Source organism: Sceloporus occidentalis, unplaced genomic scaffold, assembly GCF_023333645.1.
Source record: "Sceloporus occidentalis isolate IW3139 unplaced genomic scaffold, rSceOcc1.0.p SCAF_426, whole genome shotgun sequence".
Lineage (NCBI taxonomy): Eukaryota > Metazoa > Chordata > Lepidosauria > Squamata > Phrynosomatidae > Sceloporus > Sceloporus occidentalis.
Window position 1 is genome coordinate 241,632 of NW_028317406.1, and position 22,135 is coordinate 263,766.

The 22,135-nt window shown below is 45.3% G+C and overlaps 2 protein-coding genes across 2 annotated transcripts in view; one reads left to right on the forward strand and one right to left on the reverse strand.

Annotated features, from left to right (window-relative positions):
* LOC149272680 (shootin-1-like) overlaps window positions 1-3,169 on the forward strand; it is a 34,464-nt gene extending 31,295 nt beyond the window's left edge. The window contains exon 15 of the mRNA XM_089506827.1: window positions 3,016-3,169. Within this exon, the coding sequence (XP_089362953.1) occupies window positions 3,016-3,169 (154 nt within the window). The remainder of the gene's footprint in view (window positions 1-3,015) is intronic.
* A 1,433-nt stretch (window positions 3,170-4,602) lies between these two features.
* Window positions 4,603-12,973, reverse strand: LOC149272681 (enolase 4-like). The gene is made up of 12 exons (XM_089506828.1): window positions 12,812-12,973; window positions 12,095-12,223; window positions 11,625-11,776; window positions 10,715-10,842; window positions 10,287-10,456; window positions 9,450-9,581; window positions 9,127-9,195; window positions 8,096-8,260; window positions 7,832-7,957; window positions 5,855-6,050; window positions 5,434-5,501; window positions 4,603-4,791 (listed from the first exon to the last, which is right to left on the reverse strand). The coding sequence occupies exons 1-12, from the start codon at window positions 12,971-12,973 to the stop codon at window positions 4,603-4,605; spliced, it is 1,686 nt and encodes a 561-aa protein (XP_089362954.1).
* Between the last annotated feature and the right edge of the window lie 9,162 nt (window positions 12,974-22,135).

The window sequence follows — 22,135 nt, forward strand, 5'->3', positions numbered from 1 at the left end:
AACTCTGCAGGGAGCCCCGGGCGAGATGCGGCGAGGAAAGGCCTTGTGTGTCCTCATTAGACGCGCAATTAACCTTTAACAGGAAAATTAGCAGAATTAGCTGCTGCCTCAGGAAGTTCGGCTTTTAGTTTTTCCACATTTCTTCACCGAATTCCACCGAAATAATTGGGGAAAAAGCGATCAGAATCACAAGGCAAATGCATATTTCCAGTAAATACCTAAAGGGTTAATGGGTTTACACGGCCTGCGTGATTAGGTGGCTGATCCTAATGGGGGGAGCGCTAAGGGTTAAAGGCTAAATAAACAAGGCAGCCTCTGAAAATGCATCTTATTTCTATTATAATGATCAATTCGCCCAAAGCAGAGAAGTGAGGGGCTTCTTACCCCAGCTTTGGGGCATTTAACCATCTCAGTGCTGCTCATTCACTAATAAGGCCCGGATCTGCGTCCAGAACCCCGCGTGACGCTTACTGTCTGATTAACGTGATTAAAGAATTCATCTAATCGCCCTTAAACACTTCTTATTGTAAAAGGGAACATTTAGCCCCAAGAATGTCTTCGAATAAAAAAAACAAGTAAATGGGAGGAAAGGAACAGAAAACGGAACAAAGCCGGCGAGGCGCTGGCACCGGCCCCCGAAACCCGCCCAAAGCAGCCATCGCAGGCCTCTGAAAGCCTCGGCCGCCGCTGAATGGCCCTTTAATGCCGCAGCACGCTGCTTTCGCTGACACATGGACATTTTATTCATTTTTCTCTCCTTGAAGGTGGTAAATATGATTGCCGTTTTTGTCCATTTTTATTGCAAATGAAACAGAGTTCAAATTGTTTTGCCCGACGCGGGTCGGCCTTGGACCGCTGCCACGCGCTAATGCAGACGCCCCACCGGGAGCCCGATTCCCCAGGACTCTGTTAAATCGTCCAGCTGTAGACGTTTCAAAGATAGAAACATAAAGAAGTTGGCTTTTTGAGCCGGTTTGTCTGTTGCATGCGCAGCCTCAGCTCTTCCCTTTATCTCCAGAACGTTCGGCGATCCGAGAATCTGCTAAATGAAGTCTAATCGCCGTGGGAAACGCGCAGAAAACTGATCCCGGCTGGTGACGGCCTTTTGGGCTTTTATTTGTGTTAAATTCATATTTCCTTAATGAATGTCCTCGAGGGGCCGACACCGGACCCTCACCCTTGTTATTTTTAAACGATCCTCGTTCTGGCCGCTCTCTGATTTCTTTCCGGGTTTTGGCTGCCGCGCTCATGGGGTCCTCTCCATCCCTAACTCTTTTCCAGGGATTTCGGTATAAACCCCATGTACCCCCGACATGTATTATAAATCTCAGGGCTCACTGTGTGGCCCCCGGGTTGGGTTCTTGAGCTGCAGGGGGTCTTATCATGGGATCCCCCGGTCCTGAACGGTGATCTGTGGAGCTTCGCTTCCCAGACATTGCCCTAGAAGCCGCTCATGGCTCGGCCCCTCAAATGCCCCACGAGACTGGCGAGGTATTTAAAGCAGTGGTTCTCAACCTTCCTAATGCCGCGTCCCTTTAATACAGTTCCTCATGTTGTGGTGACCCCCAACCATAAAATTATGTAATTATATATTGTGAAATATGTGTTTTCCGATGGTCTTAGACGTTCGACCTCCAAAGGGGTCGCGACCCACAGGTTGAGAACTGCTGATTTAAAGGACATTTGCTGATCAGACGCGATCCATGGAAGATTCCGTAAAATGTGGTGATTTATGACACCGAAAGGTAGAAACGCAGAATGTGACAGCAGATAAGAGCCGTCGGCCCGTCAGCCGCTCAGCGAGGTTACAGCTGCCGCTGTCAAACCGGGATGGAATCTTCGTTTTATCGGGTTGATGATCATCCACCGGGCAGAATATACGGGGCGAATGGTTGGGGTATGAGGGTATTTATTATATATTACAGGGACCGCTTGCGTGGTCAAGGTGCAGATACCCTTTGTACAGCGCTACGGAATACGGTGGCGCTATATAAAACAAATAATAAAATGCAACGTCAGAGAACTGCTGCAGCTCTCCTAGAGTTGTGTAAAAGCACTCAGCATCCTCCTCCTGAAATGGCCTTACAGTTCTGCCCCTTCCCCTTTAACTCTATCTGCATGGCCCAGGGGCACGGGCCTAGGGCACCTAGGTGCCAAGTAGGGAGGTGGCCCGTGGGGTCATGTAACACACATCACGTGACCCTGCAGTAGTAGTGCGGTAGCTTGGAGGGAGAGCGCGAGCTGCAGTGAAGACAGGGCTCCGTAAGAGGGAGCAGGGGAGGAGAGCTGGCAAGCTTCACGGGTGATGGGAGAGGGAGTGTGTGTAGGTACGGTGGCAGAGTGGGTGTGTGACTGTATGGTGTCAGCGTGGGTCTTATTGTACAAGGGAAGACTGTGTAGGTGACTGGAGGGGAGGAGATAGTGTTCGTATGTACGTGTTATGGTGTTAGCATATGTATGGGTTTTTTGGGGGGCGAGGGGGCATTGAAGAAATACTGCACCCAGGGGGCCACTAACACTCCTGACATGGCCAATCATTGTACATGTGTTAATGTCTGAAAATTACTCTGCGCTTCTGTGACCGACATGGTTAATTAAAATTGTCATTAAAATAATATTTACCCAGCATGCACCTGTCCTGTTACAATTTGGAACTCGTGTTATTGGCGCAGATATTTGAGGAAGAAAACGAATGATATGGTTAATGTTATGTTTATTAGATGCCTACAGATTTGAGCTTTGCTGGATGATGTCACCCCCCTCATGATGTCACACACACACACACTATTCTCTCCACACCCCCCTTTAGTCCAGTCCTGCAGGGATTTCCTGCAGGGAGACTGTACAGCCTTGAGTTAAAGTATGTTAGGGGCAGAAAAAACATTGATAAAATACTGATAACCTCCACATGACATTCTGGACACACAAGCCACGCACATTCTAATAAACAAGTTTCTGAATAATACATTTGCCCCCCCCCCCCAGCGCTTTAACTACATTTCCTTTCTTCTTCAGGTCCGTGGAGACCTTGGGCTTTGTCGGGAAGCAGCTGGACTCCGAGTCAGACGTCTCCTCGCAAACCAGCAACGCTAAAACTCAGGGAGCGGAGGCAGAAGACGGCGGCCGAGTGAACAAGAAAGCAGGAGAGGCAAACAGCTCGAGCTGCTGAGGGGTTTCGGATCCGGCTCTAGAGCTTTAAATTATGACTTCAGTCCCTTTTTTACAATCTAAAAAGAAATGGCTGCACAGAGACGGCGAGGTTCGGGGACGATGTTCCCGATGAGGTTCGGGGGAAGATATCACAAGAGACAAAAGCACAAGACGTCGGAGGAGTTTCTGGGAGCAGCCGGGTTATCCAGTGCAAAGGCTATAAAATGGTCTTATCTCCATGGCAACCCTTGGAATGGTCCATTCATCAGGGGAAGAGCTTTTTGTCCATTTTAACCGCCTTCTGCCCTCATAGTCTGAGCGACAGGTGTGCGCGAATGTGTCATGTACACGCATACACCCAAAATACATGCTTACACATCAGAACAGTTCAATTAGAAAATGATTAACAGGGGGCATTTATATGGAAGCATGCATTACATACACACCACACAGCTACGTCATGCTTCCCTGAGGCGCCATATCTTACTGCACCGCTCCGACCCCGTCGTGCCCTGTTGTGCCCCGTTAACCTGCCATGGCCTAGCATGTCATGCCAACCTGCCGTGGCTGTCAGACGGTCCCCTCCAGGAACGTTTCCGGCTCCGCTAAAGAAATGGTTTTAAAGAAATATGCACAAAACAAAAAAAAGCGCATTTATATTTCCATGTGAAAGGGGTGTGAATTGTCTGGTTGTAATGTATATGAGTGCCGTGTATCTGTTTGGTGACGATTCAGTGCTTGTGATTTTAAAATTAAAGAGATGACAATTTGGGTCTTTTTTTTATTCCAATACATAACGGATGCCATTTAAACCCAGTGAATCGCTCACCTCAGTGGCATTGCAGGGGTTACAGTGACTGCGCCGGGCCCTTCAGTCTGATAAGCCTTAATGCTTATGATAGCCAAGAGGACCCTTTAAATTATTACCCCCCCCCCCCAACTGTATGGAAGCTTTCAGCAGACTCCTCCCATTTGTACCCTTTTCCCCACCCCCAACTCCTTGGCTGAGCACATCCAGCTTGGCAGCGTGCATGCGCGACATACGCAGCACCGACCAGCACCATTTTTAATTGAATTTAGTGCCTCCGTTGTGGATTTTAGTTGCCGGAGAGTCTCTTTTGGGTAAAAATGAGCTGCAGTCCCCCTGATTCAGCTCCTTGGCTCGCCCTAATTGTCGCACTTTGATGTAGCGAGGGGCCAGGCGATACAGCGTGACAGAGGCTGTACAGCGTGACAGAGCCCCCAATGTTTATGCCTCGTTATTGTTATACTTTACACTGTATAGGTCATCTGCAAATTGAGTGGGGTTGGGAACCTTAGTGAATAAGCCCCATAACCATGGAAATGGACCGTTTAGGGTACGTTTCTAAGACTCGTGAAGGATAAATCAGGTCTGAGGACTTTCTCCATTGCTGCCCTGGACTCTCGTTGCTCCGGCTAATTTGTGTCCTCCTACCCCCTGCTGGGGCATTCGTCCTCACGCGGAGCAGAGCTGAGAGAAGAAAGCATGGCACTGTGTGTGCCCAGGGTGCCCGTCCGCCTCAGTTCATCCTCTATCGCCAGCAGACGGTTGTATTTCATGGTCCTTTCCCCACGCAGCAGACCTCCCAGCATGATGAAGCTTGCGCCGAGCCCGACGGCCTAGGAGAAAAGCGCAGACTCGCCATTCATTTAATCAACGAAAGAGTTTAGCATCCTGGGTCACGGCTCTGATCCAACCCAGGGGAACAGGAAGGGGAACTGAAGAAATATGTCTTCTCACGTGCCTGCGCAGGTTGCTGGGGGTATGGTAACGCAGCGCAAGCACTCAGGGGCCGTCTATGGACTGCCATGTGCTTTAGGTCTGTATTTTACAGCACTGAACCACCTCACAGAAGGAACCCCCATGGGCAGAGTTTGCGGGGCTCCACTGAAACATGAGGCTCTGCCGCCACGGGAGCTAGCACTCAACACAAGGCTCACTCGTAATACGAGATTTCTGGAGGTCTGGGTCATAAGCAGGACAAAAAGGGCTTATATTGTAAATTTTTTTGATAAGCATTTTTGTGTGCGCTCCACACCTCTGCTAAGTCACCGTTATAGAAATTCAGCCACCGGGGGCACATTTTGGAGACGCTGAATAATAACGCAGAAAGGGGGCTGAAATTATCCGCGGATTTGTGCTGAATTTCATAATTTGAAAAAGTGAGACTTGACAAACCCTGTGTACCGGGGCCTGTTATTTGGGGTCCATATTAGTGTACAAGATATAATATATATAATATATATGCGCGTGGCATTTACCAGATCCGAGAGGCTGTCCCCGACGATCTCCTGCTCGGCGCATGCTAACACTGCCATCCGTCCATCGCCTAAAAAAACAGAAAACACGCAAAATGTAAACGTTTGAAACCATAAAACGGCAAACAGGAGTATCGCGTCTCTACCCGTCACACGTTTATTTTCCTCCCATTTACCTTTTGAAATCAAGGAAACTGCAGCCCCCACTGCTGATGTGGCAGCTTCTGCCTACTGACCCAAGGGCTCCAAAATGGAATTTGGAATTAAAAAGGAATATGCTCCATTAATGCCCCCCTCCGCCTTATCAGGGTCTGCCTGCGGATGAAGCCCCTGTGATTTGGAGGCTGCGAATATAACGGCTTTTCAGGGGTAACAGTATTTTGATGCCGGCTGCCCCTAAGCCCAGATCCCCCCCGCCGCTCACCCTCAATGAGCCTGAAGAGGTCCATGAGGTCCGTAATTGTGGTTTCCCCCGCGTGTTTGAGGACGACGCCGCTGACCGCTGGAATCTTAAGGTTTCCATCTTCCAGGAACTTGGAGACGGATTTAGATCCGACATCCGCCAAAACGTGACAGCGGGAGGCGAGAGCGTCGCTCATCTTCTGCCACTGCGGAGCGTCCTGATCAAAAATAGGTTAATGACAAATACAGCAAGAAAATGGACTAAAAAAAGGTGACTTTTATAGAAAAATATGCAGCTTTACATAAGCTTTTGGGATCTCAGAGGTCTCTTCTTCAGGTAAAATGATGAAAAGGTTATATAACTTTACACCTTTTTCTGTTTTGGCCTTAAAAAAGTATCAGTTTCTACTCTTAAAACGAACCCTCATTCCGCAGCCTGAACGAGAACCTCATGAGTTAAAATCTTGCGTGAAAATATTCGGAAAAATCGAATGAAGGGAAATTCTCCCGAGGCGCGCGGAGAGTCACCCGCCATATTCCGGGGAAATAACATTCATTTATGGGAAACATCTGAGATTCAATGGTTACAATGGTGTGAAGAGCTGCGATGTTCTAGAAGATAAATGAAGCTGCTAATTAGCTGCACCCACAGATGGTTCGTTAGCGCGCAGCCGTTATACAGACTCAACAATAGCATATACAGCCGCAAAGCCTTTCGCTGCTCCGAACCAAGACAATGGCTGCGCCCCTGCGCGGGGAAGGAGTTAACCACTTCTTGCCTGTTCAAAACCTCGGAGGGACCTTGATGTTGCTCCCCAGGTGAGAATCACTGGATCAGATTTATTGCCCTGAAGTATTTACTAAGGCGAGTCTGCAGAACCCACGTCCAGCATAGACTTTCTCTGCCGTGATCTCTGCTTTGATCCTATTTATTGCCTCTCACCAAGTCAATAGGCGCTTGCTGCGTTTAGTGAGATGGAAATCTCCTGCTTGGGGTGACCCTCTCCTAATGAAAGCTCTAGAGAGAACGAAACTCTGATCCCTGGCTTAGCAGAACATGCGCAAACACAGCTCAGAATGCACAGGACCTCGGCCCATTCATATACCAATGAAACATAGCATAGAACCTGCCAGCAGAGCCGACCCATCTCAGACTCAACCCTTAATCAGTCGTCGGAGCCGGATGTCTATCCCCTGGATGTTTAATACCCTCCCTGTGTTACCCTCTACTACCTCTGCTGGGAGGCTGCTCTTAGTAAAGTAAAAGTTCCTTCCATTCCACCTCAGCCTCTGACCCTCTAGTGTTAGATTCTTTGTCCCTCTCAATTGCCTCTCTCCCCCCAGCCAGACATAATAAGATCTCAGTTCTTCCCGATCATTTTTATCCAGCAAACCATTCCCATTATAGTTGCCCTTGTCTGAATCCTCTCCAGAATGTCAATATCCTTCTGAAGATGGGACCTACAGAACTGCACCCACTACTCTAGGTGAAGTCTGAGCAGAGATCTGTAAAGTTGCAGAGCTCGTTGTACCCTTTTGCTTTTCCTCCCCTCTGCTAGTCTTTAAGTCCTCAGCAATAATTCCCCCCCAAACCCCTCTCTTCCAGTTTCTATGACAGCACAGGGGCCCCCAATGCAAGCGTTGCGGGTCGAGCGTCGTGGGCCGAACGTCGCGGGTCGCGGGCCGTGCGGTATGGGTCGCTCGCTTCTTCCTTCGTACGGCTAGCAGGTCGCTAATCGCTGGCACAGGAGTACGGTCATGGTTCCCGCGCCCCACATCCAGACAGAGGTGTCAGCGGCCACACAGGGTGACTTCACCAACAGTCCATGCGCAGCCTGGGCTTCTATCGCAGACCAAACAGCTCTTACCTACCGCCATACTCACACCTTTAGCTCAGATTCACCTGGGAAACGGGTTTAACCCCAAATCCCTACATTACCCAAGATTTCGGAACAATTCATATTTTAAAACTTTAGGCAAATGAAAGCACAGCTCTTACCTCTTTTGTGAGCGGGTCGAGTAAAGCACAAACGGAGGGGAATTTGTTTATTAAATCCAAATACAAGGCGACCATCTCATCGGGAGTCTTGAACGTTCCACTTACTACCTCGTATCTGCCTTTGCTCTAAAAAAATATGCAAATTTTCCAATAAATTGAATTAAACATCAGTCATGGGAACACATTAGAGCCGACGCCAGGTCGGGGGCAATAAATTAAACAAATCTGTTAAAAGGAACATTTTTCATTAAAAAGGCTACTTACATAGTCCATTAATTCATGGGCAGCACAATTGAGCGCCAAATACAGGTCTGTCCCCAGTTCTAGAGCGAGATGTTCACAGGCTTCACGGATTATGGCCAGAGGTTGATCTACGTGGTCGCATCCTAATACCAGGCAGCCGAGCGACGACACATTCTTAATGAACAACTGCGGGAATTAAGAGTAAAGACATCACTCAGACGGCACAAACTAAAAGCCGCCGACGGGTCTATTAACAGACACAACGGGCTCTCCGAATCATTCAACAACCTGACATTCCTAAAAGAAACGCCGGCAAAGTGCTTGCTGCCGGTCTGACGATCACCCCATAAAAACTACAACCAAAGCCGAATCCAAATGTTCTGCACTTAATAGAGGAGATCGGGCCGGCCTCAGACAAATGCAAGACAATCAATGCCCTCTCCATTGGAGACATCTTCAGGGGCTTTAATAAGAAACCAGGGTGGGCATCATTACCTTCAAATATGTGTCTCCCTGGCAATAGGACAAATCTAGCATTGGGGGTCCCTGTGCTGTTAGTGACATCAGAACAGAGGGACTTGGGGGTAATTATGTCTGAGGACTCAAAGGTAAGCGGTTAATGCAATAAAGCAGACGTAAAAGAAAGCAGGTTGCTGAGGGTATAGTGAGGGGCATTAGCAGAAGAAAGAGGGAGTAGTGGGAACATTTCTAGAGACCCCATTCCAGAAGGATATTAGCATTCTAGAGAGAGGAGACAAATAAAGTAGGGAATGGTTTGCAGGATGAATTTTATCAGGAAAGACTGAGGGATCTCGATATGCCCGGCTTGGAGGAGGGAAGAGAGAGAGGGAATGAGCGAGAGAAGAGACGCCGGGGATGGGGCATTCACAGCTTTTTGCATCAATTAGATTAATACATAATTCTAGATCGTTTCATACGTGACACCTACTGGAACCAACTGTACATAGCATTCCCGCAGGTCACTTACCCCTGCTTTGGAGGTCGCCGCAGGTCACTTACCCCTGCTTTGGAGGTCGCCGCAGGTCACTTACCCCTGCTTTGGAGGTCCCGCTCAGCTGCTTTGCCACTTGGTGTTGGAGGGAGAGAACCATGTCAAGGCTCTAGACACAAAATGATCATAAAGGGTCAGTATTTGGTGTGGAACCCACGGTCACCGTGCAGATGTAACCCTTTGATCACTTATCTTTTTTTTTTTCTTCGGTTTAAAGGAATTAAGTCTTTTTTATTCTTTATGAGTTTACGGCCAATGAGCTATACATAGAATGTAACGTGCATCATATGGGGATAACCCGATCACCTGCAGCACGTCGTAGCTAAGCGAGGAAGCGCGTTATATACGCAGGCGACTCGTTACCTCGTGCAGCGGGCGTCCTCGCTTCGGGATCACAATCACTTCTTTCATGAGGTTCAGTTTGCCGGGAGACGATTTCCCGCAGCTCAGCACGGATATCATGGGTATCGGGACAGTAAATGTTGTAGGCATCAGCTGGCAGAACGAGAGAGAAGAAGGAGGTGATGGAGGCATCTGCCATGGGAAGATTAGCGGGCAGATAGAGCGGACAAACTCTGCCAATGATGTCACGGTCCGGGAGTATTATGCTGCTTATTTCATCATGATAGACATTCTTTATCGTGGTTCAGAGTGCTGAATTGGCGCATTTATTTCCCCTGCCATATTTACATTACATTTATTTCAAAATGCCAACAGATTGTATTAATGGCAGAATTCTGCACATAGAGGTGGGCAAAAAATTCAGACATGGCGACTCCTGCAGGACAGATGAAGGACTTTTGACACCTCCAGGGGTCGTTGATATGATTGGGGCAGTTCTTACATCACACTGTTATTAATGACCGACGGAAAGCCTTTTTCACTGCCCTGGCAATGTTTGTGATTTAACTCTGTAACAAGCCTAAAGAGAAGCCCTACATTGACTCGAAAGCTTGCACTCTAATTCTACTCAGTCAATAAAGACATGACAGTGACGTTTTCTTATTGTTTATTGTCTGTTCCAGACATGCAGGAAGATAAAGCCATTGTGTGTTTATCTAAAGGGCCAAGATAGGCAGGTGAAGCTCAGCTCAACCTGCCCCGATTATTTACTTAACGTTAAGGATGTAAAATTCTAACAACAGACATTTCATCCACGCATCGGTGTCCAAACGCACTGAAAAGCCAAAGAAAAAGTACCTGCTCGTTCTTCAGGGCAGCGACGTGCAAATACAAAGGGCTTTCTCTGAGAACTGCGCTGCTGCGAGCTACAGCCAGAGATACCGCGCCGATGGCGAGACCACCACATACTGCCTGCTCAGGGGGGTCTGGAGGAGGAATAGGCATCTCCCCTGCAGCCATCTTTCTACCTGAAGAGAATAATGGATATTTTATTTATTTCATGAAAACAAGAGCTATACTTTTTATACAGGTGCCATTCAGATGCCTGATTGCTGAGGGGTTCAAAGCACCAAAAACATCTCCTGTTTCCTAAGAATTAAGTAAAAATTCTTTATCGATAACTTCCGTGGGGAAAGTGTTGGTTTTAGCCCAGATAAAAATGGATCTATTATTGTTATTATTCATTAGTATTGACGGATCTATGCAATTAACGTGTCTTTACTGACCTTTGGAACTTGCCCTTTTCTTGCTGGACTTCGGCGATACGCGGGGGGATGACGGAGTTTCCAAAGGAGCCGCTTCCTTTCCCTGCATTTCTGATTCTGCTTCTTTTCTTTTTGGCTTAAAATATTCCCTAAAAAAAAAAAAAAAAAAGTTACCGAAACGTATTATATCCAATAAAATGTATACATTTGTGCCGTGTGACAGCGCCCGGGTGTATATATCTGTGCCGTGTGACAGCGCCCGGGTGTATATATCTGTGCCGTGTGACAGCGCCCGGGTGTATATATCTGTGCCGTGTGACAGCGCCCGGGTGTATATATCTGTGCCGTCTGACAGCGCCCGGGTGTATATATCTGTGCCGTGTGACAGCGCCCGGGTGTATATATCTGTGCCGTGTGACAGCGCCCGGGTGTATATATCTGTGCCGTGTGACAGCGCCCGGGTGTATATATCTGTGCCGTGTGACAGCGCCCGGGTGTATATATCTGTGCCGTGTGACAGCGCCCGGGTGTATATATCTGTGCCGTGTGACAGCGCCTAGTCTAGTCAGTGTCTAGTTGTGTTGGTGTGAGTGTGTTATTGTTGAGTGTGTGTTTGTCGCCTGCTTTTGCATGTTTGCCAAATAAACCCTGTATTAACATAAATGACACAGCTAAAAGGCCATATTTTGTTTCAATGAAAAATGAGCGTGGCCCCCGAACACGTAAATTCCTGATGAAGCGGCCCTTGGCGGAAAGACTTGCAGACCCGGCTCTACGGGTTTATTCACAGCTCTTTGTAAAAGAATTCATTTGTGGTTTCATCTGAAAATGTCTTTTGTGATCAATCCCGAGTTTATTTTCACCCCGGAAAGCGGGGGAACTCGGTGAGGAACGCGCTCTGTGTGTTTATGGCGGATCTGTAACGTCCTACCTTAGCAGATGGTCGATCTTGGACTGCTCGTCGGGGGATATTCCTTTAATCAGGGGGCCGATGTCATGTTTTATCCACTCCAGGGCTGTGTCCACCGACTTACGCTTTTCATTTTCAGGAACTGCTTCAGAGATGCCGGCTGCGGATATCTTCTGCAAACAACATAAAACCCTAAGAATAAACATGAAGAGCAGCAGCCAACACATCCCGGGACCCGGCTCCCAAAATGCTGCCGTTACCCGTCGCGTTTCTCAAGGCTTTACCTGCATTCCCATCGTGTGTGGAGAACGTGGAGCCCAAGTCGCATCTACACCCCGACGCCATCGCCTCTCCGCCGGAACGTGGAGCCCAAGTCGCATCTACACCCCGACGCCATCGTCTCAGGAAACGATTTGCCCCCGGCCTGAACGCTGCCACCCTCCCCGTATCGCCGCCTTCTCCTCCCGACGCAGATAACTGATTTTCTGTACCTTATCTACGTTCTTTACGGTGCAGCAAACGCCAACTTCCAGAGCGGGATTTCCTGATCCGTCCAGAACGTTCCGACCATCGATGGCGCAGATCGTCGGCGTCTTGGCGAGCCGCGCCAGGTCCTCGGCCTCAAAAAGAAAGAACTTACACTTTATTGCTAAACAGCAGCAAACAGCTCCATCGTCACCAGGCCGGGGAATAAAACAAATAGACGTAAAGAATAGAATACGGTCCCCGCGCAAGACGTTCGGGAACATTCCGGGCCGGGGGATAAAACAAATAGACGTAAAGAACAGAATACCGTCCCCCCCATAAGATACTCCGGAACGTTCCGGGCCAGACAAAGATCTGAATGTGTTACAAGTCGGTTTATCGGTGAGAAATAACTTTCTTAGATAGTTTTAATAATAAATATTGGGGTATTATAGGGGTAAATCCAAACCCAGACCGGATTACTGAGGGGGGCCCAGGGGGGTGTCCGCTCACGCAGGGGGCCACCTATTATTAGCGGTATTTATCTAATTGTGGGGTCATCAGGGGCTTTTCTCCACCCTGGGGTTCTATATCCGCTCCCCAGGGGGTCCTGGTATTTCCCCAGGTTACAGGGAATATTCCTCCTCCCAGGGTCCCGTATCACGGGGGGGGTATTTATCAATCAGGGTGTTATAAAGGGTATTAATCCACCCCTGGGGCGCTATGGGGCATTCAGGTCTCACCAGGTAGCCGTACACATCACCCGGGGCCCGGCGGAGCGCGCTGTTCAGGGCCAGTTCCAGCCTCTCCGGCAGCCTTAGGGATCGGTAAAACTCGGCAGCCTCCTGCCTCAGCTCGTAGTGCTGCCGGGGGTCCCGGGACGGGCTCGCCGAATCGAAGCTCATGACTCCGGGCAGCGGACGGTGAGAGACCTCGGAGTTTCGCTTCCTGGTTGCTAAGGAACGTGCGAGAGGGATTCTGGGTACAGGCTATGCCTGTCGCTTGCAGGGGTGCCGGTAATTCCGTGAAGCGGATGTCGGAAATTACGCAGATTGCGCGATCGGTGCTAACGGAGAGCCCCGGGAGATTACTGCATACTCCCGCAATTCCCTAAAAACCAGGATTTTACGCTCTCTCCGCTAAGTTTCCCGCCTAACGAGGTGAATACAAACCAACTGCCCAGTCCCTCTCCAAAATCCCTGATGCCCCTTTCTCCTCCCCGATACCCCTCCCCCTCGGTGCCCCTTTCCATACATGAGAACTCTCTGGCTACTTGGAGCCCCCCTTGTGTTCCGCTAATGTCTTGGGGCGCTTGCCATGTTTTGAGGGGTTAATGGCTGAGTGTTGGGTTATTTTGAGGGGTTAAAGATATAATAACATATTTACAGAAATGTGAGGGGCGTACTAGCTTTTGGGAGATACTGTATATATATATATCGTATGGCCGATCATTATATATATATATATATATATATATATATATATGTATATACGGTATATATCATACGGCCGATCATTATATATATATATATATCATATGGCCGATCATTATATATATGTATGTATGTAAATATATATCGTATGGCGGATCATTATATATATGTATATATATATCATATGGCCGATCATTATATATATGTATATATATATCATATGGCCGATCATTATATATATATATATGTATATATATCATACGGCCGATCATTATATATATATATATATGTTTATATATATTATACGGCCGATCATTATATATATATATATGTGTATATATATATATCATATGGCTGTTCATTATATATATATATATATGTATATATATATCATACGGCCGATCATTATATATATATATATATGTTTATATATATTTTACGGCCGATCATTATATATATATATATATATGTATATATATATATATATCATATGGCCGTTCATTATATATATATATGTATATATATCATACGGCCGATCATTATATATATATATATATATATATCATATGGCCGATCATTATATATATATGTATATATATCATACGGCCGATCATTATATATATATATATATATATATATATATATATATATATGTGTTTATATATATTATACGGCCGATCATTATATATATATATATATCATATGGCCGATCATTATATATATATTATGTTACCGGGGCCCTGCCTCAGCGTGTCCCCCAACATAAGGCTGTCTCTGACTCTCTATAACCCTCGGTGCCAGAGAGCGGCGCTCGGCGGTCTCCTGCGGGAGGAGGCGTTTGTTCTGCGAGAGGCGACCTCCTCAAACCAAATTGGTACAAATTGGTAAATTGAAGGAGCTGAGATTACAGCCTGCGGACCGCGGAGGACAGAAATGAACTCCGCGAAGATGGACGTTCCTGCGAGCGCTAATGAAATGCTTTTTGTTTTCCCACTTCATTTTCAAACTGCTCTGCGAGGCGCGCATGTCTCTGCCGTGTTATTACAGACGCTGGAGGCTGCCGTACGGAGGATGAATGGCGCCCCGGAACCAGCCTGCAGTCTGAAATCTGACGGACACGTTGGCTAAAGAATTCCGCTCGTAAAAATCTAAATGAGATCATTTTTATTTATGGAAGCGGGAGGAAGTTTCCCGTCAGTAAAAAGTCTCATCTTCGGTAATATTTGTCTATATTGGTGTTTTCTGTATATTTCATCTTAATTTGTCAAATAAATTGAAGCCTAAAGACCCAGGAGCCCAGGAATGGTGGCCAGAAACACAGGGTGGGCCGGATTAATGTACATTGGCCTCTACTGCACCTAGAAGGGTCCATGGGCCACAGGTGGATGGTGGATAATGGGTGGGAGAGACCATAGGTGGCGGTGGATAACGGGTGGGAGAGACCATAGGTGGCGGTGGATAACGGGTGGGAGAGACCATAGGTGGCGGTGGATAATGGGTGGGAGAGACCATAGGTGGCGGTGGATAACGGGTGGGAGAGACCATAGGTGGCAGTGGATAACGGGTGGGGGAGACCATAGGTGGCAGTGGATAACGGGTGGGGGAGACCATAGGTGGCGGTGGAGGGTCTATATCTTGGGGAGGAAGGACAACACGAAGTGGGATTTCTGTCTAAAGTCCAAGCTGCCGGGGAGGAAGGACCCTCCGTGGAATCTCCTGTCTTCTGTGATCTTCCATGGTCCTCTTCACCTCCAGCGCGGACGTTGTTGGTCCCGCATTAAATTAATTTGGGGTTTTCTCCACTGCTAACAATCAGCCGTTTACACCCAGACAGACACTATTATTCTTTATTAAATTATATAGCGCCCTCATATGCCGCACTGCAGTACATCATTCTAATGTTATTAAAAAAATAAAGGATCCCAGAACTGTTGTACCAAAAAAAGAAGAAAGAAATGATGAGCTTTAGCATAAAGTCGCCATTTTGGGGGAGACGGTTGAATTATTTGGGCCCCCGGCGTTATTTTTATTTTGCATTTCATCCAGATGTCTGCAGAAAAGAACGCATTCTCACAATCAATAGGCGCAGGAGAGTCATCTCGCTAAGTGTTTGTTTGCAAACGCTCGTCCTCTCGTTAGCGGCTGTCAGAATGCGCACGGGGGGCCGCGTTTCACACATTTCACGTAGCGGTCAATGAGTGTTTTGCCAGTCTGCTCTATATATCACTATGCACTAAGTCAGCCCTCCTGCTGGGGCAGTTTGATTTTTCTGGGGCAAAGGGAGGATAGGCAGAAGCATTTATTTTGAAGAGGCAAAATGGATCAGTCGTAATAACGCGTGTTAATTGTTAATAATCATCATGCATATTGTCATAATTATTCAAAAGCACAATTAGAGAGACCTTAAAAGCATTCGCTCCATTCATCATCACCGCGTAAAACAAAATGTGTCCTAATCTCGTCCTATTGAAAAGAAACCTAGACAATAAGCACAAAGCCGCAGGCGGCTGGAACAATACCCCAGCGGGTCTAATTAATTTAGCTGCCGGTAACTAAAACATCTGGCATGTTATTTGCTGTCCAGTCCTGTTCATAAACACATTATCCCTGAAACTCACCTCTGCCGCGGAAAGGAAGTAGAGGGGATTAGAGCAGGATTAGGGAGTCCGACTCCGCAGACCGTGCACGAGGGGCACAAGCGTGGAAATACGGCAGGAATAATCTCGCAGCGTTCCGCAGAAAAGCGTTTGATGGGAATGTGTAGGTTGCAGGTCGCTGTGTATTTATTGGCTGAGATATTGCCAGGGGCCCATATACTGAGGGGTCTTAATGGGTCCGGATTAGGGGGGAGAGAAGTGAGGGAACGGGAGAAAGAGACAGGGAGAGAAGAGAGAGAGGGGACGGGGAGAGAGAGAGAAAGGGGGCGGGTAGAGAAGAGAGAGGATGGGGAGAGAAGAGAGAGGGGACGGGGAGAGAAGAGAGAGGGGACAGGGAGAGAAGAGAGTGAGGGGATAGGGAGAGAAGAGAGAGAGGTGACAGGGAGAGAAGGGGGGGTGGGAGAGAAGAGAGAGAGAGGGTAAATTCAACGATACTCCCCACACAACTCAGCTGGACAGGGATTGTAGTTCTGGTTGGGGGGCTATTATTTGGCTCCCCGAGTTTCAGAACAAACCATCAAACCTAAAACAGATTGAAAAATCTCAGAACAAGCTTAAAGCCATCTGCCCCGGCCATGTACCCGTGCCCGCCCCGGCCATGTACCCGTACCTGCCCAAGGGTAAACTGGCTCTGGTTAAAAACTCCATTATGATGGGGATCATTTTAACCTGAAACAGTTAATGTTAATGTGTCAATGTTCTTCTGGGGTAAAATGTCTTAATTTAACCTGTCTGGGAGAATGATGATATCACCATGCTGCGCATGGACAGAGAATGATGTTATGAGCACATTGTGAATGGAGAGAGGGTTCCGCACAGACTGCTATTTGGCTGCACACGCATGGTCCCTGTCACTGTACATGCATGTGCGTGCTTCGTAAAATAGCTTTATCGTCTTAATGTGCTCATCTTGTTAACACAGTCATCCTGTTAATGGAGAGATCCTTTAAGCTACTGATACTCACATCTCTCCGAGGCCACATACAGGTCAAGCTGCTGCCACCATAAAGCCATCAGGTAGTCTCTTTAAAACATAACACTAACCAGTCACTCGTATGATTGATCTGTACGGGTGCTACGCAAAAGGCTAAGAATGTATGGATCAAACAATTGTTTTATATCCACTGGAAGCTATAAACCTGCGCAGCTACAATGCAAAGAAATAATAATACCAGGTATACGAGAACACAATATTCTGCATGTGGGAGCAAAACAATCATGGTCGCAACTGCAACCAGGCCCAACACCCCAGGGGTACAGTTTAACCCTTTAAAGCCTCTAGGTGCGGTAGGATGAGAGTGTAGCAATCATCTTCCTGTATGTTGTGTGTGACTGATCCAGCGTACAGGAAATGACATCACATCCACTTCCTGCACACTGGATCAGTTTGCACACAGCACGAAATAAGAGACACACTACTCCTGCAGGTAAGTGTAAGCGAGGGCACAGACAGGCTGTTTGGTGGCAAAGATGGCACTGGTAAGCTGTTTTGGGGCAATGACAAGCTGTTTGGGGACAAAGATGGCACTAACAAGCTGTTTGGAGGCAAAAGTGGCACTGTAGGACATGCTGCTTGGTGTAGTTGGGGGCCCTGAGGACAATTTTCACACCGGTGCCATGTGGTTTCTAGTTTACCCTTATGGATAAAATGATTTAGTGTTTAACCCTTTGAGTGGCAGTGCCATGTTTAATGCATTGTGAGAGGGTTTACCGGGCTCTTATTAGTCTATTGAGCTGAGGTAATCTGCATGTATTGGGAAGATATTCCCTCGTCCCGTACACAATTATATTAATCAGGGTTTTCTTAACATTTTCATAATATTTCTATAGTTTTCAAGATCCAGGTTTTGTTTCCACTTTCCAGCATCGCAGTGCAGGTTCTGATACCCCACTCACTGACTGATGCCCTACACCTTGCCAGGCCATCTTGTTGTCAGGTTGTCAGTCTGAGGCGACCCTGCTGGAAATTGGGGCTGCCGTTAGCGGCTACTTGTGGATTTGTTATCTGGTTTTATGGCTGAGTAAAGGGAGTTGTGTGAGGACACTGCCCCCTACTGGCAACCTTACACTAAGGCCATGAATACAGAGGAATTACACCCAGGAAAAGAGTTACTGCAGAGAAAATCTTGTTATGCCTTCCTCCCTTCTAAGAATACAATTGTGCGCCGGCGGAACGGCAAAAAAACCTGCAATCCCCCCTGTCGGGGCATCTCCTCGCAAGGCTGGACCCTTCACGTGTGCAGTAATGTTGGTCAGGCACTTTAGAAGAACTTAATCTGTTCTTCTCTTATTTAAATAACAATGACTGGGGCATTAGCTTGACTATTGAGCAAAGTGCACAGGAAATTACCTTTTTAGATCTTTTAATTTACATCAATAATTCACAACTTTACACTAGAACACATTTTAAACAAGTAGATGTGAATAGTTATGTTTTGTTCAATAGTGGACATTATAGCCCCTGGTTGACAGGTAGTCCACAGAGAAGAGAGATTTAATAAGGGTTAAACATAATTGTACAAGTGAGGATACCTTTAAACAACAAGCTAATAAGATCAAAAATGATTTCTTAAAAAAGGGGTATCCACAAGATTTACTAGATAAGACTTTGACGGAAGTATCTAGACTGAAACAAAAAGATTTATTACAACCAAAAATGGAGAAAACAACAAAAAATAAAGAGGACATACCCTTAGTTTTACATTTTCATAAATGTCATCATGATGTAAAGAAAATAATAAACCGTTATTGGCCTCTTTTACTGAAAGATAGTGACTTACAGCAGATACTTCCGATAAACCCCAAAATTAAGTTTAGAGGGGCTTAATAATTTAGGTTTGCGATTTGACCTCTAGTTTTACTCGACCATTAAAAGACAATCATAATGAACATTTTCTGAATAACCAAAAAGGTTTCTTTAAATGTGGCTACTGCACTACATGTCGTGATACAGGCTCCAGAAGTAGTGATGTAATTACAAACTTTAAATCTAGTGTCACAGGAAAACAATATAATATTAGACATTTGATAACATGCCACACTAGAGGAGTCATTTATTTACTGCAATGCCCTTGTGGCCTACAGTATATAGGCAGGACTTATTACATAAGAGGTTGGACGAACATGTTAGAGCGATAAGAACAAATAAAGCCAATCATCCTGTACCAGTACATTTTGCTAAATGTCATAAAAGTGATCCAAAATGTCTTACATACACAGGAATCCAAATTATTAGTAAAGATTGGAGAGGGGGTGATTATGTGAAAAAAATAAGACAGGCAGAGATGAGAAGGGTATTTGATCTTAAAACTTTAAATCCTAAAGGCTTGAATCAAGATATTGATATAATTTTTTTTATATATAATAAAATATCTTTCCCTCTCTTTTATAGGATTTATAATCTTATCAATATACATGTGTATTTTTATATTTTTCATGTATTTATACCTTATAGATATTTATCATGTTTTTATACATATGTATGTGGTTGTGTACATTTTCTATATTTTTTCTATTTTTATAGACATGTATTTTTATATATATATGTATTTTTTTATATATTTTTTTTTGATCCATTTATTATTATTTTTCATATTTTTATGTCAAATATTTGAGAGCGAGAAATTAATTTATATATATATATATATTTATTATATGTATTGATCATTTATTATGTCTATTTATTCTATATATTCTGATATGTATCCATTGTATATTGTAGATATTTATTCATTTTTATATATGTTTTATTATGTATAAATTTTAAAATCTATATAAAATGCACTTTATAATTAATTTATATATATATATATTATTTAGAAATGAATATATGATATGCTGGTAAATTGATGATTAATTCTATGCTATATATCTTGTACTAATACAGAGTATACCCTTAATTGATTGATTAATTCATTCCACTATGTATCGGATTGTTATGTGAACCTTTGCAGCTTAATAAGATACAATGTAACTGGGAATAATTAACATGACACACACGGAACCAAGTACTTAAGGAGGGAGGAGAGAACAAGCCAACGCGCCACTGAGGAAGCCTGATTGGGCGAAACCCGTTTGCGTGTTGACGTCACCGCGTTATACTTGCAAGTCGCCCGTTTTGGAGGAAATCGGAGAGACTCAGATACGCGAGAGACAGATTTTAAATGTAAACATGCTGCATCTTTTTAAACATTAAAAACGTGTATATATCTTACCTTCCTGCCTCTCCACTTTGTGCTTCTTGTTCCGTGTTATCGTCGTGTGGACGGATAAACCGCTCGAGGAAGAGATCAAAAGAGAATCCCTCAAAGCAACGCGATAAGTGAAAACAGAGCTGAAACCTATTTGTCGTATAATCGCAAAAGTCAGAGCAAACTCATTGCTCAATTCTATGTGAGTGAGATATCACTTAGGGGAAACACCTGATTTATATTTATTTATGGAAAGAACTATGATTTTTTGTCTTTTGTTTCTATATATTGACATATTATCTCGACACAGTGGATGGAGATTCAATTTGGCAATTGAAAAGCAAATATAAGTATTATTGTTTATATTTTTATGACACATTTTTTTGGTGAAAAATGTATTAATTAGTCACTTTTGAATCTAATTTTTGGCGCAACACTTTATTATCTTTTATGATTATTATTGGTATTTTGGGGTTATACTTCAAGTGTTTGCAGCATTATTTATACAATCTATATAACATTAGTGCACAATATTATATGTTATTTAGCGCCTGATCATTATTACTATTATTATTAGTAATGTCACGTTACATACGTTGGGCGCCCCTCCCACACGCTCAGACGGAAGACCCTTTCGACTCATTCACTCTGCCCACTTATGGCAAACATATTTGTGATGTACGGGGACATGAAGCGCCATCAGCTGCGGCGCCACCATCATGGATACAGAGTCCACAAGTGACCATAACGTCCACATTATTGCGATAGGCGTGTAAAGGCCAGAGTGGCATGAAAAGCGACCTGAAATCTTCTGTTTCACTCTTTTATCTCCCCGTTTATGCCTCGTAATGTTCCAGTGTCTCTGTTTGGCTTATATGTGGGCAGCTTCCACTATGACCTCATTTGTTCAGTGCGTGAAGTCACCAATTCAGGCATGAGGATTCACGGCTCATGCATTCCCCCAGATGGACCCGGCGGGAGACACAGAAATGCGCTGGAGAAACTCATTATAATAATTAGAACACACAATGACGATTCAGTTTAATAACAAAACAGGTTAAGCCGGATTCTCCACGCATTCTCTGAACATTCAATTATATTTTGTCTCATGTTTTTAATGTTTCCTTTTCCTTTATACAGAGAATAACGTGGAAAAAAATATCTCAGCATCTCTGAAGGGTCCTTTAGAATCGGTGGTTAGAGAATGCAGATCTCCACTTGTCGTCCCTTTTGTTACAACATAAGGAATCTTTTCACTCCACGGTCTCAGTGACACATAGTGGCCCCAGCAGTAACTGGAATCTAGAGCCCATAGGCCGGCCAGTGGCCTCCAGCGGGTCATCGTGGAACGTTTGGTCTAATTCTATATTTATATAAAGCTTTACATTGTAAGAAATCGTTACCTGAGCCCAGCCTGTTGTCTTCTCCCGGAGTAATGAGTGGGTAATTTCAGCGCGTACTATAAAGCGCCGCTAACATTAAAGCAGCACTGAGTGAATGCGGCCCATTGGCTTATTGCCTAATGTATGTTTTAAAACAAGCTTTGAACAGCACTTCACGCCGCCCTTGTGTGCATGACATTAAAAGTCCTAAATGGGCTCTGAAAGCCTCCATGTTTAAAGCATCATTTGCTCATCATTTGTATCTTCTCTAGAAAGCATTTATTGATTATTCCAGAGAAGGCCGTTTTCTAAGCATGGAGTCGATATTACTTTCCCTCGGGAGACAGCGGATCTGCCACGTGCGCCTTCAACCCTTCGAGTGCCAGCTCAGAAGCACGTGCTCTC

Excerpts from the sequence above, each read along its gene's own strand:
- LOC149272681 (XM_089506828.1), bottom strand. The coding sequence starts at position 12,973 with ATGAGCTTCGATTCGGCGAGCCCGTCCCGGGACCCCCGGCAGCACTAC. Across the intron at positions 11,777-12,094 it reads CCGTAAAGAACGTAGATAAG|AAGATATCCGCAGCCGGCAT; the intron begins GTACAGAAAATC and ends TGTTGTTTGCAG. Across the intron at positions 10,457-10,714 it reads GAAAAGGGCAAGTTCCAAAG|GTAGAAAGATGGCTGCAGGG; the intron begins GTCAGTAAAGAC and ends TATTCTCTTCAG.